This window comes from Haemorhous mexicanus, chromosome 1 (assembly GCF_027477595.1).
Source record: "Haemorhous mexicanus isolate bHaeMex1 chromosome 1, bHaeMex1.pri, whole genome shotgun sequence".
Classification (NCBI taxonomy): domain Eukaryota; kingdom Metazoa; phylum Chordata; class Aves; order Passeriformes; family Fringillidae; genus Haemorhous; species Haemorhous mexicanus.
Window position 1 is genome coordinate 109,633,386 of NC_082341.1, and position 13,597 is coordinate 109,646,982.

The 13,597-nt window shown below is 36.0% G+C and overlaps 1 protein-coding gene across 2 annotated transcripts in view; it reads right to left on the reverse strand.

Moving 5' to 3' along the window:
* Window positions 1-13,597, reverse strand: part of SMCHD1 (structural maintenance of chromosomes flexible hinge domain containing 1) — a 68,817-nt gene that overhangs the window by 31,181 nt on the left and 24,039 nt on the right. For both annotated transcript variants that reach the window (XM_059858841.1, XM_059858849.1), the window contains 10 exons: window positions 12,890-13,087; window positions 12,693-12,806; window positions 12,132-12,238; window positions 11,761-11,843; window positions 11,495-11,608; window positions 9,145-9,222; window positions 8,950-9,069; window positions 3,500-3,644; window positions 3,189-3,285; window positions 1,563-1,635 (listed from right to left, as the gene is read on the reverse strand). In XM_059858841.1, the coding sequence (XP_059714824.1) occupies window positions 1,563-1,635; window positions 3,189-3,285; window positions 3,500-3,644; window positions 8,950-9,069; window positions 9,145-9,222; window positions 11,495-11,608; window positions 11,761-11,843; window positions 12,132-12,238; window positions 12,693-12,806; window positions 12,890-13,087 (1,129 nt within the window). The remainder of the gene's footprint in view (window positions 1-1,562; window positions 1,636-3,188; window positions 3,286-3,499; window positions 3,645-8,949; window positions 9,070-9,144; window positions 9,223-11,494; window positions 11,609-11,760; window positions 11,844-12,131; window positions 12,239-12,692; window positions 12,807-12,889; window positions 13,088-13,597) is intronic.

A 13,597-nucleotide genomic window follows, 5' to 3' on the forward strand; every position in this document is an offset into this window, starting at 1 on the left:
AGAGATTTTAAAGCCAAGCTACCAAGATATTCTTTTGGTAACAAACCATTTCAAACAATCCAGGTATATATGTTGGTTTGTACTGGAAAGTCCTAGACTTTCTGTCCTTCAAGATTTACCATCTGCCAACCTTTTGAATTATTTTAGTAGAAAACCCTTAGACAAACATGGTGAAATTCAGAATATACAAGGCTTAAACACATGATATAATTTTGTTTACATGCTATATGGATTCACACTCATCAAAAAAGAAACTTTGAGCTTTCTTGTGACATGATAAACACAAAAATATTAATGTTGTGATATCCAATTAATTGCCAAAGCTATCACAGCTACAATCTGCACGTAAAAAATGCAAAAGAAAATTTTGCTATCATTACTTAGATAATAAAGTGAAGCTATTCAGATAAGTCTATCTCCTGGAATACATAATTATTTGATCAGTTTTTAAAAAGACAAGGAAGTAATAGATTACTATTAAAATACAGGTTCTGAAGGAACAATGATGGTAATTTTTCAGAAGTATCCTTTATGCATGACTTATTAAATCTTCTATTTCAAACTCATTGGTTGAAGAATAAGACTGAAATAGCTTTTATTATTCCTTCCTCAAAAAACAGCTTACAAAGTCAAGGATATAACTCAAGTGAGAAGAAAGAGGCAGTGAAGCAACTCTACATTGTCAAAAGCAAAATGAAGGATGAAGGTAAGTAACAGTCCAAGATAAACAACAGCAACACACAACATGGTCTGTCTCAAGTCCAATCATTTCACTGTTTTCTACATAAACCCTTAACTCCTCAAAGGATAAAGAATAATGGACTAAACTGTGCATTGTTGGTCTTACAAAGTAGAAGACAGCATCTCAGCAAAATGAGATGGGCAAGCCTGAAGTTTGGTAATCTGGGAGGCCAAAACTTAGCTTTCATACTATACTTTATATCCCAAATCCAGAAAAACCCAGGTAACAAGGGGTAACAGATCTCATGTAAGGGAATCCTCCAAATCAAGACATGCACAAAACATAAAATTCTGGTAAGGGCAGTGTCCTTACAGACCTCTATGTTCCTGCCTTGCATTATGATAAATTCATGTAACATTAAAATTTCAGACACAATTCAACTGCCAAAGCATCCCCCTTTCCTTGGTTAGGAAACTGAACGAGCACTTATTGATTCATAAGAGGTTTTCTGAAGGGTGAACAGGTCAATGCAGATTAGTACAGGTTAAAATCTTAATGCTAAAGAAAAGCAAGAAGATAAGAAATTCATCTGTTCAGTGGTGCTAGATTATAAAAAGATTTAAAGTAATTAAAAGACAAAAATGTGTCTCAAAAAAGCAGACCAATATTCCAGCCCCTAGAACAGTAGATAGGATTGGGCTGTGAGTACAATGATACTCCTGCCAAGAATGAGATGCTCTTGGCTTTTTTTCCTTTCTAGTCATCACCTGGATTCTTTTTTATGCCTTACTAAATATTTTACTTTCTTGGGAGAAGCTTTCATTAATAGTGTCAGAATAAATTTTAACAGAATTTCACTAAATATTTTAAGGATACTTACCAGGCTGCAATCTTATTTTAATGATTTGTGTATCTTCTTTCAAACCAGGAAGAGTAATCTTCAGATTAAAGTTCTAATGAAAAGAATATTTTAATTATTAACCTTAAATAAAACCATATATTAGTTTCACGTAATCGCATCAATTTGTACATTTGTTAATTTCAGAAGTCCCTAGAAATTGTCTTGCAGTGCTATACAAAATAAAGATTTTTTTCCCTTGTACTGAAACCTCTTTCCCATGTTATTATAATCAGACATGTTCAATTCAAGATTTTTATATTAAACTACATGATTCTGAACTACAAAAAGCAGCTGTCATAATTTTTCATTTCCTGCTTAGAGGCTGTTTTAACAGGGAAAATTGTAGCAATTTAAAAAAAAAGTAGTTTTAAAATAAGGGTCTACAAGTTCTGTGTTTGTTATTTCTTAGCACGGTACCACTATCACCGATCATCTATCTTCGATTAAGGACGTAAGAAAAATAACTGCTGTAAACTGCATCACTAAAACAAATTTTCTCATTAAAATCAGATAATCAAAAATTGTAGTAAGAATAATTTTTGAAACTGTTATAGTACAATATTATTTCTGCACTGCAAGTTCCCTAAATGATTCTTGGTCTTGGCCCTCACCAAATTTATCTCTTGCTAAAGTGTGGCACATTTGGTCCTATACACTTTATTTCTCATAATCCACTCCTTTTTATGTCATTGATCTTGCCCTTCACCTTAAATTCTGAACTTTGCCTACAAAATTTACTACACTGAACACCCTTTAATTTTCAGTAAGCTCTTTCTCATCTTTATTCATCTTTCCACCAGCAACAGTATTTGCTATTTTCTAAGCAACAATATCAACAGTAAAATGGGGTATCTCATCTCCTAGCTTTGTCTTTACTATGCTAGACTATGAGACTAAATGAAAGGATAGGGACTTGGCTAAAATATTGTGTAATTATGCCTTAGAAATAATTCAAAAATATTCAAATCTATATTTATCAAAAGTATTAGGTCTGTTTTATGAAAAAAAATGGTTTTTGCATGGAACGTACATTTTGGGTTTTACAGTAAAGTAGAAGCTTGACAAGGTGCTGAAAATCCATCAGTAACAGGTTGGATTTGGATAACATAAGTGAGTAAGCGGATAAGCATAACTGTGTAAGTGCAACAAGAATAGCGGAAAAAATTAAAGACGCTCGAGCAGCCACCCTGCATATTAGGTGTAACTCATCATCTGAACTAAGAAGGGAAGATTTCATCTTCTTTAGTTCCCTATCATCTTTCAGTGCAAAAGTCACCAGGGTGATTTGGTTTAAACCAATCTCAGCTCTAGTTCAAACTAAGACAGCTGATTTGGTGTGCTCGGTACACTCTACCACACATCCATGTGTTGCTCAGCCCTTCTAGCTCCAGTCCCATCAGCTGTGAAAAGAGTGGAGGTATGGGAAATACAAATTGCTCAAGTAGAGCTCTAAGAGATAATTTTAAAATATCCCACGAAATATCAGTCATTAGCGTAGACCAAACTTAAGCTAAAACTACAAGACAATTCATTTTACACAAAAATTATTTTCTCTGTGTCTTTTTTTTTTAATATGTTACTTTAAGTTTAAATTTACTAGCCTACCTTCCCTTGGCAACTATTTACACAGCCTTTAGCAGTAACACCCTTAATGACACACTTTGCTGCCACAGGTATGTCTTCATGCTTCAGTGTTAATCCACTAGAAAAATATATAGAAAACACAAGAGAATCAGTTGAAAAATAAACACAGTATTTTAATATACAAGATACTTTCAGACATTCTTATGAAAATAAAAGCAAAAATATCAGTTAATTATGTGAGAAATTCCCAGTTTATCATTCAGATAAACCCTAAAGTATTATTATATTATTGTCATATAAACAAAGGGCAAAAAAAAAGATGGCTGAATTACCTAGCTTCCAGAATTGGTCTAATGCGATTTGTCAAGTGTGTTGCATGACCAAATTCATCCTGCAATTCCAAAGGAATACTAAAAGGTACTCCAATTCGAAAAGGAAGCTCCAAGAGACCCACCAAAAATTTCTCAGGTTTGCCCTCTAAGAGAAAAGAATAATACATTTTTAGAAAGAATTATGTGTGCTCCTTGGCTTTTTCTTGATTAAGGCTGCAATTAAGCCACGAGGTTTTCAGATGCAAAGTAAGCAGGCTGTTCAGAACACTGTTATAACAAAAGTTATGCTTATGTTCTTTTTTTGAATTTACACTAAAATAAAAACAATAGTTAAAATATAACAGCAGGAGACTATAGTATAGAAACATAACAGGATAGTCAAAATTTCCGAAATATTTAAAACACCAATAGAGCACCTGAAAGTGAAAAAGTTCTGTGTGGACAGCTTTTCCTAAATATTTAATTGCTTTAATTCTGTAAAATAAATCATTCACAGAACAGAACATTTTTGTTCTACAACTACCTCAAATTTGAGAAATAAGGATATATAATGATGAGTATTAGAAAAAGAAACGTGAGCATATCTTTCCTGTGAAACCTGGCCCCACTACACTGGCTCCAATTAAGCACTAACAAACAAGACCAAACAGCAGTAACAAGTGGAGTGTCTATCAACTGGAGCATGTGAATCAATAATCATATTTTGTGGAAACAAAATGTCTTGACCAAGTGACCTTTGAAAAAAGCAGCAATGCATGCTGAGCTAAATGGTAAATTAATACCCTACCAAACAATTTCGAACCCAAATTTCAAATTAACAACTATTTATAAAACCTAGGGATATCCATTATCAGGGAGCTTCCTTTGCACAAGAGATGACAGACACCTTGTATTGGCCAAAATTAGTCACTTTTTATAACAAGAGAAAGACCTCAACCTTACAGTGTCTACAACTTTATTTATCATTGTAAGTGAACAATAAAACTGTAAAGTGATTTAAGAAAGTAACAGTAGAATAACTTCTGCAATATTAAAGTGAGTGCCAAAAGAACATGTCTGAATTAAAACCACAAACACTGTAGAGTGACTTAGGAAGCTCAGTTTTAACCAGCATTTGTGGTGATTTTTTAGCTTATCAAGAACAACTATAAACGCCCAGTGACTTCTTCTGTTAGAGAAATAGAATAATTTGTTTCTCAGCCAAAAATGCTTGTTCAGTTTAGACTGTTCTTTTCTGGATGTTTAGAATCTACATTATAAATGGTAATACAAATGTGAACACTTTGGAGTAACAAGTGTTGTTGAAGCTTTATGGGTGCCTCTGAAAAAACACAAAACACAATCGCAAAAATAAAGACTTGAAATATCTACCTTTAAAAACTGACAACGTTAAAAACATTGAATTATTTTCTAAATAAATGAAAAAGCAGCAATAGATAGCTAAAGCTGATTTTGGTATATCCCATGTGTTAAAAGCACCATACTACTAGCTAAATTGTTTTTTCAAATTTTTATTTCTTTCCACTGAGATTTGTTCATTTCAGTTGTTATAGCTGAAGGAATCTTTAACTGAATGGTGCCATACTGGGGGAAGCCACACTACTATTGGAAAATAATGAGATTCAATTTTCACTTTGATAAAGAGATAAAAGAGGAGGCAAGGTTCATTTTTGTTCAGAGAACAAGGTTTTTTTTCTCTTCTTTACTTGCAAGTTCACAGAAATATCTTGAGCCTTCCATGGCATGTTTTCAGACATATGTTTAGATAACTACTCTTTTCAAGTAATGCCAAACATTTTTTTTCCTTTACTGTCATACAAGAATACCTCTTTCTACTCTGCCAGTATGTAGAAACTTTTAGAAGAATATGCTACATACAAAGCACTATTTTCTGCCTCAAGAATTTGCATTCAAAGCCTCTCTTTTGTGGAAGGAATAGAAAACATTGATTTTTTTTTTCCCCCCTTTGATCTTCTGAAAACAGATGTTAGCTGTACGTCCCAAAATTGTGACAAAAATAACCAGTTTAATATTAAATGCAAAGAAATTAGCTATTTTTTTTCTTTCCCTCTTCCTGTCCCTGATGCAGATAAAGTTTGCAGAATGGCTGAGGTCAGAAGGGTTTTCTGGAGGTCATCTTATCCAGTGCCCCGGCTTAAAATGGGACTACCTAGAGTCATTTGCCCAGGAACATCTTTAGACAACTTTTGATATCGCCAAGAAAGGAAACTCCACAACTTCTTGGGCAACTTGCGCCAGCACTGCGTCACCTTTATAGTGAAAAACCCGTTTCCTGATGTTTGGAGAGAACCTCCTGTGTTTCAGTGTGTGCCTATTAGACTCTGGTCCTGTCACTGAGCACCGCTGGAAAAAGCCTGGCTCTACCTTCTTTACACTCCCTTCAGTTATTTCTACACACTGGTAAGCAGACCCCCATGAGTCATCTCCAGGCAAAGCAGTTACTGCTTCCCCAGACTTTTCAGGTAAGAGATCATGGAATTATAGAATGGTTTGAGTTGGAAAGGACCTTAAACATCATCCAGTTCCACGCGCCACCCCCCCACCCCGACCCCTTGCTATGCACAGGAACACCTTCCACTAGACAAGGTTGCTCAGACTGCCATACTACCTGGCCTTGGACACTACCAGGGATGGGGCTACCACAACTTCTCTGGGAAAACTGTTTCACTGCCTCAGCACCATCCAGTCCATCATCTTCAGGGGCCTGTGCTAGACTCCATCCAGTACATACATGTCTCTGTGTTGTAATGTAATGTGCAGTTCTGGGCACAGTAACACAGCTAGCCTCACCAATTCTGAGTGGAGAGAAAGGATCATCTCCCTTGATCTGCTTCTAATGCAGCCCAAGAGGTTGTTGCTGCTTGTTCCTATGAGGGCACATTGCTGGTCTGTGTCCACCTGCTACACACCAGGACTTCCAGGTCCTTTCCTGCTGCTTTCCAGATACCTGGGTGGCAGGTAGGGGGTTGTCCTTCTGTAGGTGCAGGACTTTGCCCTTCATGCCAAATTTCCTAAAGTTCCAGGCAGCCAATTTCTGCAGCCTGTTGAGGTCACTCTGGATGGTGGCAAACTCTCAGGTGTATCAGCCACTCTTCCCAGTTTTATCAGGAAGACTTGCTAAAGGTACATTCTGTCTTGTTATCCAGATTATTAATGAAGACATTCAGCAGGATCAAACCCTGTATTGACCCCTGGGGTAACCCCTACTTGCTGCCCTCCAACTAGACAGATCACCACTCTCTGGGCTCGCTGTTCATTAATTCACCTCACTCTGTTCACCCACTCCAAACTTCATCAGCTTCTCTGTAAGGGTCTCATAGGAACTTACTGATGAGAACCCGGCTGAAGTCTAGGTAGACAACACCTACTAAGCTAGTCCTTTCATCATAGAAGGTTAATCCATGCTAACTACTCCTGGTGATCTTCTTGTTCTTCACATACCTGGAAACAGTTTTCAGGACTAGTTGCTCCATCACCTTCCCACAAACTGAGATGAAGTTGATTGGCCTGTAGCTCTGTGTGTCCTCCTTCCGACTTCTGTAGATGGGAGTGATGCTTCCCTCAAAACATCAGGTGGTTCTCTCAATTGCCATGATTATTCAATTAGTGTGAGTGGCCTCATAAGGGTATCAGCCAGCTCTGGCTCATGAGTGCATCTCATCACGGCCCTAGGTATCACCCCCATGGACTTAGGTATCACCCATTGCTTAGGTATTCCCTGATCTGATCATCTTCCTTTCCCCAGACCTTCCACCAGTCTTTGGGGTCTGGGATTCCTGAGGTCTGTCTTATTAGTAAATACTAAGGCAGACGATTTCATGATCTCAGCCTTTTCCACATTCTGTGTTCCCGGCCTCATTCAACAGTGGGCCCATGCTTATTTCAGCCATCCTTTGTCACCTATTTATTTAAAGAAGTCAATCTTCTTGACTTTGATATCACTTGCTAGTGATTCCATTTTCAATTCCAACTAGACTTTGGCTTTTCTAACCCCATCCCTTCATGCTTGGATAGTGTCTGTATTCCTCCCTGGTTACTTGGTCCCATTTCCACCTTCTGTATACTTCTTTGAGTTGAGTTTTGCCAGTAGCTCCTTGTTCATCCATACAAGCCTCCAGGAATTTTTGTCTGACTTTCTATTCATTGTGACGAATCAGACTTAAGCTTGAAAAGTGACTGTGAATACCAACAAACTTGCTTAGGCCTCCAGTCTGTCCAGGGCCTCTTTCCATAGAACTCTAACAGGCAGATCTTTGAAGAGGCCAGTCTTCTCCTGAAGTTCAGGTTGTGAACTTCCTTTTTGCTCTTCTTCTTCCAGCCTTTCTGGATTCCTCTGCCCTTCAGAACTACCTCCCAAGGGACTTTGTCAACCACTCACCTAACAGGCCAAATTCTGCCCTCTGGAAGTCCAAGGTGACAGTTCTGCTAACTCTTCTCCTTACTTCAGGAACAGTGAACACTGTAAACATTCACTTTGTGATCAACGTGCTCAAGACAGTCTCCAACCACCCACCAGTCCTTCTCTCTTCACAAAGAGAAAGTCACAAAGGAGATGGGGCTCCCTCACCAGTTGTGTCAGCTCAGCAACTTCTCTTCAACACACTCTAGGAACCTCCTAGACCATTTCCTCTCTGCTGTGTTGTATTTCCAGCACACATCTGGTAAAGGGGAAGTCCCCCACAAGAACAAGGACTAGTGATTGTGACACCTCTCTCAGCTGTTTATGTATTTAATCTGCCTCTGCATCCCAGCTGGTGGTAAGTAACAGACTCCCACCCCAGTATCTGTCTTTTTGGCCTTCCCTGCTCTCTTAGCCACAAACACTCAACAATAATTGTCACCATCATCAAGCTCCAGAAAGTCTAAACACTCCCAGGCTACCTCACCACCTCTCCTTTCACTCCAACCCTTTCTGAAACGAGTATTCTAGTAAGCATCACAGTAAAGAGACATATCCATTATAACCAAAGGAGAATTTAGTTTTGCATAAGATTCTTCCTTAATTGATTAATTAAAAGACTTCAATCTCAATATGTTTATTTTAAATGTATAACCTGTTTTTTTAATGCATTTCTGTGGTTTATGCATGAAAGTTGGCCTAACAAACTAGTTTTATGAAAGAATATTTATGTCAATGGCATGAGGAAAAAGGAGGATTCTAATGAAATTTAAGTTTGTTTTTTTAAGTACATTTGGGAAAGTCGACATCAAGAGCTTTATTTTTTATGTAAAACTGCCTGCCACAGAGCCAACACACACATGATATCAAAACCTACTAAAACCCACAATTTTTTCCTGGAAATGCTTCAAATTTGACATGCAAATGCTACTTTTCAGTGCAGAAAACCACGTCTCAACTAAGACATGATAAATTTTGATATACTATTAATAGAAACAGTAAAAGTAGGAAAAAATATGGGAATTCTTACCTACAATAGTAAATTTAAATACTTTAGATGGCAGAGACCTTCCTGCATAAGTGTCTGCATTACTTTCATTCAACACTACTTGCAGTTTCAAGGAGTAGTTACCAAGTTTCTGAAGATTTTCTAAACAGATATAAAAGTACAATTAGAAAGAAAACAAATTATAAATAAACTGAAGATATTGAATATGCAACTTACCCATTTTTTTAAACCAGTATGGCCACTTGCCTCCATGCTGACTGATATGGGAAATTATTTCTTTATTCTCAGTAGGTGCTGCAAAGCAAACATTTAGCTCATGTATTTAAATTTTACACCATAATTCTTAACTTTTTCAAGCATTGGTATCACTTATTACTATCACTTCTGGATCTAACTATCAATTCAGCTTTACAACTAAACACATTGATCACAGCTAAACAAATGAGTTCCCTGTCTAATCCCATTTTAATTAAAACTTGCTAGCCTCAGGCACACTGCACTGAAAAGTAAAAGGTTTGTCAAGCTGAATTTTGTTAGCTCTTTGGTTGTACCTTCCCTGTAAGTATGTGTACTCTGCACTCCATGCTGGCAATGGATCAAACTGACAAATAACTGCAGCAAAATTGCTTAAATGGGAGCAACGATAAAAACGTGCAGTTGACAGAAAATATAACTGAAAGAAAAAAAATTCCTGTTTTGCTCCAAATTGTTTTATCTGTCTTTATAAACCTCTGCAGAATTAAGACACATACAAAAATAGAACACACTGAAATTCTGAGGCAGTTTTAGTGACTGGTTCTATAACCTAAGCTAAATACTGAAGTAAGATTTATTGTTGGAAGTGTCAAGAGGTATTAATACTTTTTATTTTCCCCCAAAACACACTTCAGAATACAGAATGTGACTGCAATAAGACTACACAGAATAAAAATAAACGCAGTAGAAATACAAATTGTTTTATAGCTAAGCAAAACTGTTTCAAGACCCTGTCTTTGCACCAAATGGCACACATAAGATAAAGTAAGAGCTGTCAATGATACTTTATCATTCTCTTACCCTAATTCAAACCCTAATTTTGAATTGAAGCTTGTATAATGAGACTCCCCAGTAACAGAGCAGGTTTCTCATAGCTCAGGTCTCTTGGTAGCCCATAGCACAGTTCACCAAGTATTCCATTCTTCAAAAGAGAAGGGAAACTTTTTGTACATTATATTTGCTCTTGGCCTTTGTATGGGTGTAACTATATTTCTCTCATTTATACAATTAAGGGTTTGAGTTTTGCTAGGTGTGCTACGCCCAAGTCATCACTTATAGGACTTTTTCATTGTTCTGGTGAAGAATATGAGGATTACACTACTGATTCTTCAGCTGAGTAGAGAAAAAAGCTAACACAGGAAGCCATAGAAACAGTTAAAAGTACAAATTTCCATCAATAAATGGGTCAGAGTACATGAAAGGTCTGAAGGTAGACTTTTCAGTGATCCTAGGAATGAACCTGATGAAACAGAACAATAGAAACACCAGGTCTCTCTCAAGTCCATACTTCCTGACATTAGGATGCCATATCTTATCAAGCTTACAAAACACTGGTTTGTCACACATGCTGATAGGAGACAATTTGATAATCTAGATTAAATGAACAGCTTTTGTTCAATTCCAACCTCTTTATACCCCAGCACACTATGCTGGACAATGGTCATGCACAGCAGCCAGCTCTCATAAACAAGTGCCATTAAAATACCATGTGCAGCCTCAAGACATGTACACTAAACCATAGCGAAGATACTTCCATTTGGTTTCCTTGACATGTATCACTACAACAACCTCAGTGCTCAGAAAGCTATTTTTATAACTCCTAACAGATCCTAACAGATAAAGGAACTGGATTTTCCTATGGTGTATAGAAAGAAAGAAGATTTAAGGTTTCTACAAGTTTCAAATACATTTGATGTGTGCAGAATTGGAGTTTTCAGAGAATTTAGTTTCTAATTCTGTGTTCAAAACAAAACAAAACTTGAGTGATTTCAGCTGCCTTGGACAGAACACAATTCTTAACAATGCAATGTGAGAACATCAAGTGAAGCACCCACAAAATGGAAACTACAAACCAGTAAATCAAAAAACCCCTTGATTTTTAAAAATTCTGAAGTGACTTTATATCAGATACTAAACAAGTCTGATCCCCACTTTTATGCACCTCATGTAAATTGCTATGCTAACTACAGAAACATTATCCATTTTACCCAGGGTAGTAGAACACGCTGGAATTGATAGGCCCTCCTTACTTGTGACAGAAGATGTAATCAAAATACAGCATTAAGACATAATTCATTACTCCTGCATCAAATGCAGGAGTAATGCATGATATTGAGGCAGCTGTCATTTTATGAAAAGTGGCTTTGAAATGCTACCTGCCCTGAGGGAGTATTGTCTAACTACCACATCCATTTACCAAATTCTAATATGTGTTTTAAATATATACATATATTATACAATGAAATATCTTATTATCCATTATGCACTTTAAAAATAATAAAGATACAATTAAATATAATGAAATACTCACAATGCAAAATAACTTTGAGTTCAACAAGAAGTTTCTTTGAACCTCCGTGGCTTGTACCTGGAAGTTTTTGCATTGCTTCTCCTTTTTTATTTAAAATTTCTATTCTTAATGCTCCTGAATTTAAAATGAAAAATTACAGACTTTTAAAATATGTTGTGGATTAAAAGTGATCAGAGATTTCTGTATGCTTGTCTTTTTAACAAGGGTGCACAATATATTTTTAAATTGGCATTTAATGCTTTAGTACTTGGAAGAAAAAAATATACCTATTGGTGTACCAGCAAATCGTGTTTCATTTGGTAACAACTCATCTCCTTCAGGCCATGTTACTGATAGTTTGTCAGGAAGTCTAATAAAAAAAAAAGTGTGAACATTTTTTCAGTAAGTTAAAATAAAGAGTAATTTACCTTTAGTTAAATACACATGAAACTATTTTTGTGGTAGGGAAAGAAAATCCAAATCCCAACCTATTTCTTTTTTGTTTATATGTTTGGTTTTTGTTTGTTTGTTTGTTTGTACTGAAACAGCTGACTACTTTCCCATTTGGGAATAAAACTGAACTTTGTTTGATTCCTGATTAAGTACAAAAGCTATAATTAGGAACGCCACAATTATGTAATTGTCATTTAGTGCTTACCTTGCCATTTCATCCTCTATGTATTTTTTAACGACTTTGTCAGACACTGTTCTGTCAAGTTTTGAGATTGGAATAATTTTTGTTTCAGCATATAGTGCCTGTGGTTCCTGAAATAAGAATTCAGTGCATAAAGTCAGTGCATTCAGTTATGAATGGCCAGACTTTATAATATGTCAGATGAGAAAGACCTCCCAATCAAGGGACTAAACAAGTCAACACAAACATAATGCAATATGCTAAAAATATTACCTGGTGAATCTACAAGACATGTTTTAAAATTTGCTGAAATCACAAAAGGATGCACAACATACTAGTGATGCTAACTGTGATACTTTATTTCATACACAAATCTTAATAAACTAGACTGTTCATAATGAATAATAATTTTAATATATTCACATGAAAGCTAAAGTTGAGTATTTCTAGACCGCTGATGGTAAAAAATTACGTTAAAGGTATTTACTGTTATATAAAGTAATTTAATCAGGTCAGACAAGGGATTATGTTTAAAGATTTAATATCCACACTAGCTGTGTGAATCCTTTCTGTATTTCTTCTTACCAAAGCAATTTGAACCTCTCCCCCAGTGGCAAATATATCCCCATCATGGTCCCCATACAAGTAAAACTTCTCAATGCTTCCATAAAATATTGGATGAGTCTTAGTAGTTTTCACCTATAAGCAGAAGACACCAATTAATTAATTACTCCTGCATCAAATGCACAGTATGTGCCTTTTATAGGGTTTAACTAACTTACCAGCTGTCCAGTTTTGTATGTTTTTCCATCCCACTCTATTGCAGCATACATTGTCCAAGGGCTCTGCATTCTTTTGGATAATACATCAGTACGTACAGTTATTCCTTTAAAGACTGTGAATTTTATCTGTTTGTCATATTTTTCATGACAGTCTTTGAGCCACAGAGCAAATTCCCTGTCAATTTTCATTCGCTGCTCCTATAGAGAGATTACAAAATAAGTACATATTAACAATGTATTATAAAATTTGAATCTGACCACATCAGAATCCTGAACAATTGTAAGAGTACCAGAGATACTGTACTCAAACCAAAAGCCAGTGACATACAGAAAAGCAAAGGAACAAACAGAAAAGAAAAAGAAAGAAACACACAAACAGAAATAAAGACACAAAGGAAAAAAAAGGATTCTTCAGTTTGAAAACTTCAAAAAAATTCTCAGAAAGCTATACTTCAAGTCAAAAAAAAGTGCTTCCCCCACCAGCCATATTCCTTTAGGAAAAGTGTCTTTCCACAAAAACTGTCATATAACAACTAAATAAAGTAATTGTTCAAGAAAATAAAAGGAAAAATACTGAGTCTTAATTTTTCAGATTTAAAGATTAGCTTTACTACTCACTAAACAATAGAGACGTGAACAAATAACCAGCAATTAAAGGTTTCTGTATTACATGCACTGAACTTCACCAAGAAGAAACACCTAACGGAA